At 35.6% G+C, this 16,325-nt stretch overlaps 1 protein-coding gene across 1 annotated transcript in view; it reads left to right on the plus strand.

The window, feature by feature from the left end:
• Positions 1-16,325, plus strand: part of LOC145669212 (uncharacterized) — a 213,228-nt gene that overhangs the window by 190,546 nt on the left and 6,357 nt on the right. The window contains exon 5 of the mRNA XM_081737539.1: positions 1,930-2,151. Within this exon, the coding sequence (XP_081593665.1) occupies positions 1,930-2,151 (222 nt within the window). The remainder of the gene's footprint in view (positions 1-1,929; positions 2,152-16,325) is intronic.

The following is a 16,325-nucleotide window of genomic DNA, read 5'->3' on the forward strand; positions in this document are numbered from 1 at the left end:
TCTTCTGCCCAATAGTGGCTATTATGATGATAAAGGAACATCCCTACATGAAACACAGTTTCACCACTCTACAGATTTTTTTCAAACAGGTGTTCAAGATCTTCATTCCATGTAAGCATCCTTTTACAAATTCAACATGCCTATCGCAATAACCTAGATACAACTTTTGGAGAATGAGGCTTCCATAGTCAGCACATAATAGCGTGTAGTGCCACTTTCTTTTGCAGTCTGACTTCGCTCGAACATCTCCCTCACTGTGGCTACCTTTTCCTCTGATACAGAAATGAAGGGCCTATGTGATCTCTTAATGTCCACGATACTTTCAGAAGACATTAATATTCTTTTTCAATTTTTAATTGTTTTTGCATCCACAACAGCTTGCCTCCCATGCTGACCCCTCCATCACCATTGGACCTGAATTACAAACTGAAACATCTCGAGTAGTGCTGCAATTTTGGCTCTCTCCCCAATGCTTAGTCATCCTGCCATCTCTGTGGCTTCAAAGGAACAACAAAACTTTACAAAATTTGCAAACAAAATAGGTAAAAATGGCATACTTTAGACTATAAAACAAGAAATTCACAATTCAAAACAGCAAGTTACTTTCAGTTCACCATGCAGATATGAATTTAAAATATGTATATGTATGCCTTTAGTGTATTCATACATGTCTTAGGTCCACCTATGTTCAGACGCCGTCAAAAAATCGTGGTTCACTAAGGGAGACATGAACTGAGAAGTATGGTTGATTTAGAAAATTAACACTTTCAAAGCTTTAGGAGATCTTAGATCATTAAGTCTAAATCAAACCTCACCTTTCAACAATTTGGTCAAAATAGCATTGTTAGGTTTATGTGTAGCAGAACTGTATCAATACGATAAGTTTCAAGATAGATGGGAACAACTTCGCTACCTAACCTTACTGCGAAAGTATGGTAGATGATGAGACAGAAGGCGCCATTCTTTAAACTTCATGCTATCTATATTGAAGCACTTGATCAGGAGGAGGAACCAACCAGGAATGAAGGATAGCCATTGATTGTTCATATGTGGTGTTGACCTAAAATTGTGATTTGGAAATTCATCCTATTGTGACGTAGTCCAGACATTCTGCAGACTATACTGTAATCAATTAGACTGACTTACATTTGATTCTGGGTTCTTTCAACCAATTGTAACGGAATGAATATATTGTATTCAATTTTGCCATGGTGAAAACACGACGACGAAATTTGAACTCTGATGTTTTATAAAGTTTTTTTTTCTTGGTTTTTAGTTTTTGAAGGTGATACTTTACAATTAAATAATATTAATAGAAATAATATGAAACTTTTTGATTCATAGGAAAGCACACATATTTGATTTCTGAGCGAAGAAGAGAAGAGATTTTTAAGTTTTTCCCCCTCTATTTCTCAATTCATAATGTGAGCTCAAGTGTCTGATAATCTTTTGCTGTCAACACTAAAGTCACATCCCCGTATCAGGACCTTATTGAAGAATATGAGCCTGAGCCCGATGCAAAATTGCCATCTTGGATGGGTATATATCAGAACAATTTAGGGGCATGCGTAGAACACTTGGGAAGGATGGGTACAGTTGCTCTGAAAGTTGTCATACAAAACAAGTTACCAAGTTACTTTGATGAGCGGCCTAGATACTGGTATTGGAGCATAATTTCGTGAGGAGAACATCTTGAAGTCTAGTGACATTTATGCATGATACACAAAACACTTTTTCCACTGTAAGTTCATGGGTTTTTATTATAAAACCTCGTATACCAGATATACTAAATAATTTTAACCACCTAAATTCTGCTGTAAAATGGTCTTATTCGGTGTGAACGTTGAAGTACTTGCGTTATTGAATTAATAGTTAGGCCTATGTAAGCTTTTCATTATTAATGTAATCATTTCCTACTGATTGTTTCAGCATTGGACAGTGTATGGATCAATGGTGTGCTTGATAACGACACATTTGTGTGGATGTCTACATTAGACCGTATTCCACATCGGATGAACAAGACCGTACAGTTCCCACCGTGGTCCGCAAAGGTGCCACGCCCAAGCAAGGAATGTCTGCTCTTCGTCAGTGAAGAGTCGTTCAAATTCGTTGATGAAGCCTGCTCAGCCACTCATTCATTTGTGTGTGAAGGTGAGTGAAATGATTCGTTAATTTATCTTTGAAAACATCTTTCTGTATTGGCCTGTATTACTTCTTCATATAAGAACTATATAAGCATTCTAGAATGCTATCCTTTCGTGGAGGAAAACATTTGAAAAGAATGCTTATTTATTCGAACAAGGTCACCAGACATCTCGTTTTAGCCGGGACAGTCCCTTTTTCAACCGTTGTTCCATTTTTTCTTATCCTCAAACGGGACGCCTAAATGTCCCGTTTTTAAGCAAATATGACCCAGTTGTCCCGTAATTACTATTCAAAATATAAATGGTCAATGCAAATTCTATACTCTTCCGTACCAACACTTATTGGGATGGTTCAGTTGTGTCTGGACTTCTGAATGTTCAAGTGGAAATTGAGTGTGAGTTCTGAGTGTTCAAGTAGTTAATTACTGTGTATTATGTACATTGAAAACACTGCTGAGTCCCAAAATGGAATCTGGAAGTCAGATAATTACCCCCCGTCGCCGATTCGTATGTGTCCCGTTTTTGCATGTAAAAATTATGGTCACCTTGAACATATACCAAAGAATTCGATTTTTTCGACGGCAATTATTTTACTAGTAAAATAGCAATTTAATCCTTACCAGGAATGATTTAATATATTGCTTGACAATTATTAGGGAACAAATACATATTGATTCATAAATTTTGGCAAATCTTCAATGAAATCTTTCAGTTTTACGCCCCATGATTATGCACCAAGGATAAAGGAAACGATAATAAGAATGAATAAAATGGTAAAATAAAGAAATAGGTAACAAAAACCGACAAAACTCCGGGCACGAGCTAACTGAGATCGAATCAGGTAGCCGACGCACCAGGGGTGAATCTACCACTAAGCCACCGCGGCCTTTGATAACTTCTGAAAACATAATCTGGGTACGTCAAGTAACCAGTATTGAGTACGAAATTATTATTATTCCAGCTATATTGTCCTCGCCATATAAAGAAATAGGACGTAATAAATCAAAAAAGAAGATGCGAAGCAATACCGGCAGAATATATCAATTAGTAACCGTCATTACTCCAGAAGATTCTGGAGTAAATTGTAAAATTGTATGGCTATTTCAAACAAAATAGCACTCTGTTTGATAAGAAACAATAGATCGGATGGAATTTGTCGATCGTGATCTAGTGATATTTCTTTATTTCTCTAAGGCCAGACCCAAATTTGAAGTAAATAATTCCAGAACTAATGATCTGGATACCGTAATATTTCACTTACTACATTACAGGGGTTTAGTATCATGCCAAATTTGGTCAAAATAGGACTAATATCGTCGATACTAGGATTATAGCATACTGGTATCATATACAATGTCATTTCACTAAGTCCGAACCCAATTTTGATGGTCAATAACTCAGGAACTAAAGGCCTGCATATCATAATATTCCATATTTGTACTATACTCGTGTGGTGAAGATCGAATGAGTTATTCAATCGTGTGTCAGCGAAATTTCTTGATTTCACTGAGTCCAACCTTGATGACTATTAACTCGGAAACTAAAGACCTGTACACTATAGTATTTTAAATTATGTTCTTATGTGTACAAAGCTGGTAATAAATCATACGCCCTTATGACCATACCAAATTTGGTCAACGTAGATGGTGATTTAGTGATTAGACTCTAGTCTCCTGCGTTTAAGGTGTGTAAGCTATCCACATAGCCATAGAGGGAGTTCGTCAATAACTCGAGAACAGATGATCTGTAAACCATAATACTTCACGTAAGCCTACGTAGTAAGCTAAACGAGATCTACTATCCACATAGCCACAAAGGGAGTTTGTCTATAACTCGAGAACCAATGATCTATAAACCATAATATTTCACGTAAACCTACGTACTAAGCTACACGAGATCTACTATCATACTAAATTTTTGTCAAGGTCAGATTACTATCGTCGACAGCATTCTACATATAATAACCTTTCTCTGTCTATCTCCAAATTCGATGACCAGTAACTCAGGAACAAAGGGCCTGTTTAGCAAAATATTTCATGTGTACTAAGCTCGTGAAGTTCTATCGCAATCCCAGTTTTGGTCAAGATCGGATGAGTTGTGTACTAAGCTCGTGAAGTTCTATCACTATCCCAGTTTTTGGTCAAGATCGGATGAGTTGTGTACTAAGCTCATGAAGTTCTATCACCATCCCAATTTTGGTCAAGATCGGATGAGCCCCATCGATCGTGTACAATATATACTGCCCTTCTGATATTGATTATTTTTAGAAAAAATGAAATAAAGGACGAAACTAGCTTATAGGCCTATCTGTAATTCTATCATTTGTCTAAAAACGTATTACTTGATTCTAAGCGCCCTCACGAATTTTAACCTCAGAATCGAGTAAAAAGTGAGCGCTTATATTCGAGTAAAAACAGTATGTTAATAATACCACAATGACTATTTTGTTAAAAAATAATAGTAACTAATAGTAAAAATAGACGAAAAACTGAAAATACTGTTAGTAGGAGTTGTCTTGTATTAGCTGATCCGTGTGTTGGTGTATGATAAAAGTCAGCTCCCTCCACAGAAATGAATTCTGGACACTATGGTTAAGTATACACGTATTGCATTCAGTAAATTAAATAAAGTACAGTAGATAAAATTTTCACGGATTTTCAGACAAGTATAACTAGCTGTTTCTTATGCTGAATAAAAATTTTCACAATAGGCCTATATTCAGGTAGAAATCGGTCAAGAAAATATGGCGTTCTTACTTCTGTCTTTAATAACATTTTCGACGGTCTATTTAATAATAATAATAATGATAATAATAATAATAATAATAATAATAATAAATAATTCTGATTTTCATTAAATACAGCTAGGCACGTAGCAGAGATTTCGTTAAGGGGGGGGGTCCGTGACATGAAATTCTGAAGGCCCAGGAGCTCGATTAATCTAAACTATTTTACTATCAACATATATTAGTTTGTTAGGACAATAAAATGAGGTTATGTTGATAAGTATTTCAATAACAAACTATGAAGAAATCTCGAGTAAAATAATAATTTAAAAAAATATATTGAAAAAGATTATACAACATTTACGTCCTTCCTCTGTTTATTCAAGTATAACAATTTTTCCTTCATTGTGTCCTGAACTATTATAAAAAGAACATACTCAATAATGTCTTGTAAAATATTTTTCAATATCTGTGTTCCTTTCTCTGTTGAATCAAATGTTAACAGAATTTTCTTTCCACATATTATTTTTTTTAAAAATTATTCCGTCAACTACTGTGTGTTCCAAATGACAGGTTAAAGGAGCAGTAGAAAATTGTTTTTGAAATAACATGTTTATGTTTGATACTGCAAGGATGTGATGACGGAAAACTATGATAAATGTCCACGCTGTTACAGAACGGCACTATGCTTTCCGAAGCTTGAAATCTCCCTGACTAGAAATTATAAAAAATCGATAACTGTTCAAGAAATTTCAAATTCCCTGACTCTTCCAGGATATCTCGCTCACTTCACCACCATGTATTGCAAGTAATACAAAGGTTCCTGTAGTTTTTTTTTTTTTTAAATTTTTAACTCTGATCCTTCTTTTTGTCATTTCATTTTGTTCCATCCTTCCTTAATTTTTTTCATTTCTGGTCTCGAAGGGGGGATCCGGACCTCTGGACCCCCCCTTGGCTACGTGCCTAATACAGCAAGTGGTTTCCCTGGGGCTTCCCAATGAAAATGAAATGAAGTCTGTCACTTTAACGTCCCACGATTATGTTCTTTAGCGTAAGGGAGATGGATGATTAAGTCAAGTGAATGATGGTGGAATAATTGGTTGAATGAGAACGTCGGAGGAAACGGGAGAACCCCGAGAAAACCCACGGACACGATGTTGCCCACAGCAAACTTACTTGGCGGGGACCGAACCAAGGACCTCATGGTACCAGAGACAATCGCTCTACCACTGAGTCACTGTGCCATGGCTTCCTAATGAGGTCATTGGGATTGCTTCGAATTCAACTAAGTCAGGTGTAAGGAAAGTTAGTTCACTTCTTTATTTTAAAAAAAATAATGATGGCTCTTTAAAAATAACTCATTTTCTTGAAGCATGACATGTACAGGGTGGTCCGGAACAGGCCCGTATCCAGGGGGAGTCTAGGGGGGATGGGCCCCCCTAAATTTTTGCTGGCCCCCTCTAAAATTTTCACGGTAGGCTTGCAAATGAACTATAATATGGTGATGAACTGTAATATTGTTGGATCGGGCCCCCCCTAACTTCAGCCGGGCCCCCCGTAAATTTTTGGGCTGGCTACCAGCCTGGTCCGGAAGTGGGTGTACCCACCCTTTAGTTTCGACAGTATAGTGTTAGTTATGATGGAATGTCTGTACACAGTTACCTTGAAGTCTTAAGAGTCATAAACATCGGTATAATCACCATCCATGTCATAACACAGCTGAATTCTGCGCCATGTTCTCGCAGATGTTTTGCGGAGATACTTCGGAGTTGCGATGGAGAAGGTGTGTTCCACAGCTGCTCGTAATTCCTGCGTTGTGTGATATCGAGTGTTTCTTACTTGTTGCTTTATGAAACCCCAGAGAGCATTGTCTAGTGTCGTCAGATCGGGACTTCTTGGCGGCCAGGCAAAGGGAGCTAGTGATGATGCACAACCTCTTCCAATCCAGCGGCCAGGAAACGTCTGGTTCAGGGAATTGAGCACGTGAATCGCGAAGTGCGCTGGTGCTCCATGTTTATAACTCTTATGACTCTTAAGACTTCAAGGTAAATGTGTACAGACATTCTACGATAACTAACACTATACTGTTGAAACTAAAGAGGGAAGGTCGGCCATTTCCGGACCACACTGTACTGTTTGGTTGGATAGGAGCTCGGCGTCCCTTTCAGCAGCGAGACTATACAAGGCGTGAACCTACAATTTAATGTGGAATCAGAACCACGTGACCTTCAGCTATTAATCTAACCCGGGTCCCCGCCACGTCAAAGACATGTACTATTTGGAACATCATAATTGCCTTTAATATTTACGGTTTTAATCAGAAATAGTAAATTCACCTATCTCAAAAAGTAGGTTAAATGGTAATTTTCCTTTAAATTACCCGATTTTCGTAAAACATGACAGGTTCTATTGACACCGTGATATTTTTGAGTTCAAAATTACTTAATATTTGGGCTTGAAACAAAATATAGTGACTTCACCCTATCTTAGAAAACTAGGTTTAATGATAGCTCTTCATTATTATTACTATTACTATTATTACAACAACAACAACAACAACAATAATAATACTAATACTAATACTATTACTACTACTACTACTACTACTACTACTACTACTACTACTACTACTACTACTACTACTACTACTACTACTACTACTACTAATAATAATAATAATAATAATAATAATAATAATAAAGGATTTTCATAAAACACGGCTAATGTTTTCTTTGATGCTTTATGATTATTGCTCCAAAATTACCAGATTTTCGTGAAACATTCCCTGTGCAATTTGAGCTTTCAGTAATTTTACCTTGTTTGGGATTGAACTCAAAAGTATACCCAATCTTAGAAAAGCAAGTTTAAAGATAAATTTCCGTAATACTGTCAGATTTTCATGAAACACGGTTTGTGCTTTCTTTGGATCTTTCCAATGAAAGTTTGAATCTATTTCTTGCGGTTGAAGTTATTCAAGGATGAGGGACGTATCCACCCTATCACTTAATATATTTATCTACGTATTGTTAAGAATCGTTCGAGAATTGAGAAGAATAGGTAAATTCATTGCCAGCTTTAAGAGAAAAAAAAAGTAATTTTCTTAAAATTAAGTAAATAACTTAAATCCGATTTTCATCAAATCATCAAACATAACGTGACTTTTCGTTGAGATTTAAGAATTAACTATCCTTATTTTTTGGGAGTCGAAATCAATCAAGGGCAAAACAGTCAATTCCCACTTTAAAAAAAGAAGAAAAAGGCATGGTTCGCTGATTTCTACTGTGCACAGAACCATAATTTATTCTACTGAGAAAGGAAATCAGTAACTCTTACTTAGACCAGAAATAAGAGATTAGGGTGATTCCTTTTATTACGAGAATTCTTTTTTTTATTACTGGATCGATTATCACAAACAGCTATAGCACGTCAGCTGGTTACAGTGTCAAGGTCAAAACTATGTATAGAAAAAGAAAAAAAACGAGAGAGAGAGAGAGAGAGAGAGAGAGAGCAGGAGACTGCAGATATATACACGACAATGCTTCAATTTAACTGCAACGGATAACAATGTTTTGCTTTATCATGTTTTCCTGTTCTAAACGTATGCTTGATAAGTACTAAACTGGTAATGACGTAAATAAAATATTTCAAGCGTGTGAAGAGGATATATGTTAATATATATATATATATATATATATAATTATTCAGAAGTACATTACTATCATTACACTACAATCCATATCCTTGAATACAAAATATCAATACAATAGCATGAACAACAGTGTTACCGAAAACTAGGTTCAAAAAGTTGCTAAATGAAAGATCAAATACATTCCTTTTTACGCTACCGAAACGTGCAAGATACAAGTAAAAGCGTAATCGAACGAATCATGTAACAATAATGTGCCCTTCAGATTACAGTACTTTAATAATTTCCTTTTAAGTACTATACTTTATGATCAATTCCAATCTATTGAATTAATGAGACCAAAAATGAGTTTGGAAATAAAGGCACAAATGTTAAAAGTGTGTAAAAACATCTTATACTCACTTAATTTTTACTCAAGGTGGCTCTACAGATTATCAGCTTGCTATCGATGATTCTGTATTGTGTGGGCCGCTGTAGTTCAGTGCTAGAGCGTTTATCTGTGGCGGATGGGGTCCTTGGTTCGATCCCAGCTCGCACCAAGCGAGTTTTGTGGTGGACAAACACCGTGTACGTGGGTTTTATAAGGGTTCTCCTGTTTTCTCTCAGTTTCTTCATTTCACTATTTCTTTCATTTCTCATCATCATCATCATCTTCAGCCTAGCCGGCACACTCGTGGGACGTAAAACTTAGATTCCATTTGCTTGTTTTTTTTAAAAAGATTCTCTGTTTGAACTAATAATAATTGTAATAATAATAATCGAACTAATAATAGTAATAATAATATATCCTTTAATATAGTAATAATAATAATAATAGAACATAATAATAATAATAATAATAATAATAATAATAATAATAATAATAATAATAATAATAATGTTAATTAATAATAATAATAAAATTGCTTCGAACTAATAATACCGTTTAATTATAAGATGATAAGTTATTGGGAGCACAAAAATCACTAGATTCTTAAATAAGTCAATAAATCGCCATTTAAAAATGACCAAGAAAGTCGCTAATCAAATAAAAATATGATTGTTTTATCGCTAGACTGAAAGTAGAAATCACCTTGATTTAGCGACTTTTCCTCGAGTTGGCAACACTTATGCACAAGTAGATTCTTTCATTTCTGAAAGTACACCGTTAGGTGCCAGCACTAATCGTCTTTCAGTTATTTCTTAAGCAACGTGTGCAGCCATCTAGTGCGTAGTTAACACATCAATATTGTAGTTGTAGTTATTATTCATCGATCAAGCATTATGCGTCGTAAGAATATAACGGCAGGTGTCAGCACTTTCTTGCACACAGTTGTCGTACATATACCATAATTACAAGTAGTCATAATTCTTCCGTTTTATTCATAAAAATATCATTCAAAAAGTCTTTTTTTTTTAAAAAAAATCATCTTCAATCTGTACAGTCACCAGAAAGTATGCTGTCATGCTGTAAGGCAGAGTTCCCAAACTTTTCTGATTGACGAGACACTTTATTAGATGAAAGCTCGATCGCGATGTACATACAGTACATACTGAATCAAGGAGCCACCTCACCTCTCTTGTGTTAGTTAATGTGCCAGCTACAATCAAGTGTTGTAATACGCATTTGGGAGCACAGCACACATACCGAAGTAGCTCAAGTGGTAAAGCGTTCGCTTCTCATTCGGGAGTCCATGGGTTCGATTTCAGCTGCCGACCATTCTGACTGGGTTTTTTCAGAGTTTTCCTCAGTCCTACCAAGCAAATGCCAGGATGGTACCTGCTAAACAGGATCTGGCCGATACCTTCCCAAATCCTTTCCCTTGTTATTGTTGTTAGATATCCAGTATAAAATTGCCTCTGAGCTGTATCTGATGATTGTTAAATTAATTAATTAATTAAATAAATAAATACGACACTTAGAGGGTTGGCGGAAGTTTTCACTTTCGGAGAGCTACTTGCTTTTTGAACCTCATTCATCTTCATCATCTTTTCTTTCTTCTTCATCTTCATTTGGGCTTCGGCCCTTGGCTACTTCATCACAATGACGGACTCTGGCAACACAAACTATCAAGCTCTCCATGCTCGACATGTTGGATTCTACACTTCCGACGAATCCAAGCATTTCTCGCGAACAAACTACATCCATTGGATCTCGCAGCTGGACTGGCATTTTTTTTTTGAGAGGTCAACCGATAGAAAGCACATCTAGAGATAGGCATCCTTCTACTGAATCCACACGATCTTCTAAACGTGTTCGTTCAAGGTTCCCTATTACATCAATGGATATCGAGAGCCACCCACGGAATGCGAATACAACTACGGAGCCTAGAGATCATTCCTTAGCACGCTCAACTTTCGATCCTGTTTATCATTTTCTACTCACAGACTATGACACTTAATTCACAAATTCCAAAAAGAGATTTCTTCAAATCATGAAATAAGTTCCTAGGATACGCGGTACTCTAGTCCAAATCGTTTATACTAGGAATGGCTACATTTTTAAATCCAAAGGTCCAAATTTTGGAATTACTATACGGAATAAAGCTTCCTACGAAATTTTCGGGAAAAGGGCTAAAGTCACAAAATTGTCAGATAAGCGCCAGAAGCAGCCTTCACCACCTCGACAACTATCTTTTCTGTCTGTTGTCATCAGAGGTATCTCATCCGAACTAACAGATGCAAGAATACACGAGAAACTAGCGCAAGAAGGGATATCAGTCGATAAATGTCTTCGCATTCGAAGTAATAATGGTCCTACATACATGGTCCGCGTTCTTTGTAAGCGATATGACACTATTGACTACTTATTGTGATATGGTGCGCCTATCTATAAGAAAATCCACAGAGTTGAACCATCCAAAACTCAAGAACCATTACCAATTCGTTATGAGAAATGTCAGGTTTACAATGATCACACTACCGCTAACTGTTCAAATCCTTCTACATACGGGTACTGCTCAGGGCTACACGAAACCAAAGCATGTCCCAATCTCCAAGGACCCCCGAAATACAACACTTGCAGTGGGCTTCATTCTGCCTACAGTTATGGCTGCAAAGCCACGCCAGCACCAACTCCTGGGCATCCAGAACTAACAGTACCATTAAAAGCAGCCGATAAAACAACCGACTCAATCCATATTACCTCCGCTAACCGTCGAGGATCTCCCCCGTTATATCTGTTTGGAGTTACAAAATATATTTCCATTCCAGCGAGCTCATGTCTTACACCATATAATCTCTGCCGCAAAATCCATTTTTCAAATCAATCTCCATGCAATGTATTATAAAAATTATGTTCATTTTCATATTGGACCTCTGGAAACTGCTGTTTAAGGCCATGCATATGTTATTCTACATCATGGGGATTACTTTCCTATTCGTGAATATTCGATAATTTTCACAATATAAGCTGCTATTCGAAACATTATTACAGAAATTTTCGGAAAGTATTGCTATTTTCACTGCTAGTTTCTCACTTTATGTAGTGTATATTTACATAGAAGGGGTGCATTTGCACCTTTACACCCCCCTAAATCCAGCCCTGTACATATCTCTCTATATATATCTATATATTTATATCTATATCTATCTATGTATCTATCATCTCCCTTCCCTAAGTTACACCGTCAAAATGAAACGATAAAAATCATCTCAGGCCCCAACATACCTATGTTGAAAATTTGATCGAGATCGATCGGGTGGGTCCAGAGTTATTAAGTCACAAATATAGGCACTTTCATTTTTATTTATTTAGAAGATAAATAGCTTGTAGCCGAAAATGATAAATATCAATTAGCACTTTCGGTTTCAATTTTTATCACCGTAGATCATAAACAGTAAGAGAAAGCGAGTAATGGCCTTTTGATATGGATTCAGCGTTCGAGGAACAAAATCTAACTTTGATCTTATTCCTTTATTGCAACCAATAGTTATGGATGTACTATTTTAAGTTTGAGTATTGAATTCGCATATTTTAGAAGTCTACCGTAGTCTTAGAGAAAGAACGACCCTCATTGATTTTAACAAATTTTAATTGTAAGTTCATAAGGGATATACTTAAATTTAACTTCAAACTAACATTTTTATTCTTAAGGTTGCCAGATTAAGCTACAGACAAACCTGGAAACCAGCGGAATTTGTATCATTAGAAAACCCAAATTTGAAACTAAAGTTTTCTGCATGTTATTATCACCATTTTTTTTTTTTTAAATTTCTAACCATTATTAGGAACTACTATCACTACCGTAACTACTAACCTAACTTAATAGAAATAAGACAAAACTTTGCTGATTACCCATGTCCATTAACCAATCTCATCATGTAAACCTAAGTATTTTAGGAGCTTCTTGTTCCATCAAGAAGAGTCCTATCTTCTTGATCTGTTGTGTAGAAATTCTGACAGGTCAGTTTCAAGTTCATCTGAGCACAAAATTCGACAAACGCAAGTTCTATTGATGCTCTGTTTCATTTATCTAACCGTAAAGCTTTCGTAACACTAAACACATGAATCATACATTACTGACTGGTATAGCGAGTGAGTTATTTTCAACAGGTTTGGTATATCTAATTTCTGGAAAAATGCAGTCCAAAATTTACTATTATTACTATCCTTCATATTAGTTGTTGAATATTATAAATTTCAAAACAGAAAACTCATTGTATAATTCATTTCCATGCAAATTAATTTTGTTTTATCCGCACTTCTGTCAAATCATTAAATAAAAGTTGTGATGTTGCCGAGCGATAATACAAGTGCAACAATGAAAAATCTTTTGCTATAATACACCTAAAACTGTAATCCATGTATAATACACCTAAAACTGTAAACAACTATTAGAAGCCTACATTCTAACCAGGCACGTAGCCAAGGGGGGTCCATTAGGTCCGGACATCCCCCCCCTTCGAGACCACAAATGAAAAAAAATAAGGAAGGACGAAACAAAATGAAATGAGAAAAAGAAGGATCAGCGTTTAGAAAAACTATAGGAAGCTTTTGGTTACTTTTTCTTATGAGGAGATTTGTATTACTTGCAATACGTGGTGGCGAGGTGAGCATAATACTATCCTGGAAGAGCCAGGGAATTTGAAATTTCTAGAAATTTTACTTAATTCTCAGAATTTCTGCTACTAGACAGGAAGATTTCAAGCTTCCGAAAACATAGTGCCGTTGTGTAACAGCGTGGACATTTTTTATCATAATTTTTCGTCATCGCATCCTTGCAGTGTCAAACATGATATTTCAAAAATAATTTTCTACTGCTCCTTTACCTATCATTTGGAACAGACACTAGTTGACGGAATAATAAAAACAAAAATTTATATGGAAAGAAAGTTCTGTTACCATTTGATTCAACAGAGAAAGGAACGCAGATATTGTAAAATATTTTACAAGACATTATTAAATATGTACTTTTTATAATAGTGAATATGTACTTTTTATAATAGTTGAGGTCATAATGAAAGGAAAATTGTTATATTTGAATAAACATAGGAAGAACGTAAATACATTATAAAATCTTTTTCAATAAGTTTTTATTATTATTATTATTTTACTCGAGATTTCTTCATAGTTTGTTCTTAAAATACTTACCAACATATCCTCTTTTTATTGTCCTAACAAACCAATATATTTTGATAGTAAAGTAGTTTAGACTGATCGAGCTCCTGGGCCTTCAGAATTTCTTGTCACTTCCTCCCCCCCCGGTACGAAATCCTGGCTAAACGAACCAATATATGTTCCAGTAAAATAGTTTTCAATGGTCGAGTCCCTGGTGTGATGACCACAGTATTTCATGATTCGGACCCCCCAACCCTTTCACGAAATCCTGGCTACGTGCCTGATTCTAACTATACATAAAACTACATGAACTCACTCACTGACATAAAATGACGAGTATTCCTGGTTGACGTGAAAAGTTTAAATTTGGCATGATTGTACCAGACTATCCCACATGAAAAGTGCCAAAAGCGAACAATTTTTAAATTGTTAGAGGGTCTAAAGAGGAATGAAGAAATTGTCCATGTTATTCAAGTGGGCTTTTTTTTTTTTTTTTTTTTTTTTTTTGGACGTATAATCTCATTCATGTTATAGGTACTTGGAATTGGAATGAAAACTTGAAATTCGGTACGCTTGTACGTGTTCATAAGCATTACCTAAGTAAATCAACAAAAATAAAAAAATCTAACTTTAGTGGGGTTTTATGGGCCATAGAAAAATCTTCCCCTTGCTATTTATATGACACCTTCTATACCCCAAAATGTTTAGGTCCTTTCGGCAAAATTAGAATGGTAAAATTTGTCATGATTGCCAAACCTGAATATTTTTAATTTTTAGGGGTCTAAAGGTGAAATAAAAAGTCTCTATGTTATTTAAATGGGCGTTTTCTTGCGATACAAAATCTTACTTTTTAATTAGTTGACATAGGAAAAGAAACTTGAAACAACTAACCAACGACTAGTCCTACTTTAACAGCAAAATATATTGTTTCAATCTATGCATTTCGCTAATTTCTAACAATAAAAAAAATCACGTTAATATATGTCGCTACCTGTACTACATGACACCAATAGACGTCACTAGTGTGCAGGAAATTTGCCGACTGTGACGATTTGAAAGTATTGTGACGATTCAATTTCCAACTTAAGTGCATGGTTTCAATTTAAATAATTTCAAAATGGGACGGCATTTTTAAATTTGAGCATTAGTGTTTATGTATTTCTGCAGTAATATACTGTGGCGATTTAATTACAACTTCAACTCTATTGTATGAATGTAATTATTTTAAAATGGGTAGTAATTATACTGCGCATGAACATGCTCTGTTGTCTGTTTTTAGTACAAAGGTTATAACCATAATTACATTTGAGCATTAAATTTGTGTACCCGCATCACAGTTGTGCATAAAATTTTAAAAAATGAGTAAAGAAATGTCATCAATTAGAATTTTTAATTAACTACGATTTTAACCTATGCAGTAGTTATAGTTATAGGTAATTGAATTTTGGCTTGTAGTTTCAGTTTGTTACCCTCGTACAATGCATTTCGAATCAGGGTACTACGAACGGCGCCTGGGGATCTAGTAACTCTGTCTATTCCATGTGATTTCAATTGTCATCAAGCAGTGATGCCAACCCATGGAAAAATCCCATTTATGGTTTTTTTAAACATTAATTTCTCCAAAAAGGATTCGTAGAAATTTACAGCACATATGGGAAATTCATACATTTACTTCATCGACGCTAATAAACTTCTATATGGGCGGAAAGTAAACTAATAATAAGACTTCAATAAACGTGAAATCATCCCTAATGGTCAAATTTTGTTACTGTGTAATGGAGGACTATTTTTTTCAACTTCCGATGGAACATAACAAAAAAAGAGTGAATCACAAAATCATTTTATTACCAAAAATCAAGCACAATTACAGTTACTTCTCCACATAGTCACCATAAAGATTAAGGCATTTGTCATATCGATGAACGAGCTTTCCAATACCCTCTTCATAAACGGTTGCCAGTAGCGTATGGAGATAGGTCTTCACAACATTATGAAGTGATCCATTGGTGCGAAAGAGCTGACCGTGAAATATCCGAAAAATCCACAGACAACTCACTGATAGTAAACCTCCGTATCTCTCGAACCACTTGATCCACTCGCTAAACAAGGTTTTCGTCATTGGCGACAGACTTGCGTCCTTGTCCACCTTCATCATGAACACCCGTTCAGCCTTGTTTAAATTTTCTACACTATTCACGCACAACACCCTTATTCATACAGTGTGCACCATAAACACGGCTCATTTTGCGATGAATTTCTGCTGCAGTATTT

This window comes from Thermobia domestica, chromosome 13, assembly GCF_964235325.1.
Source record: "Thermobia domestica chromosome 13, izTheDome1.hap1.1, whole genome shotgun sequence".
Taxonomy (NCBI): domain Eukaryota; kingdom Metazoa; phylum Arthropoda; class Insecta; order Zygentoma; family Lepismatidae; genus Thermobia; species Thermobia domestica.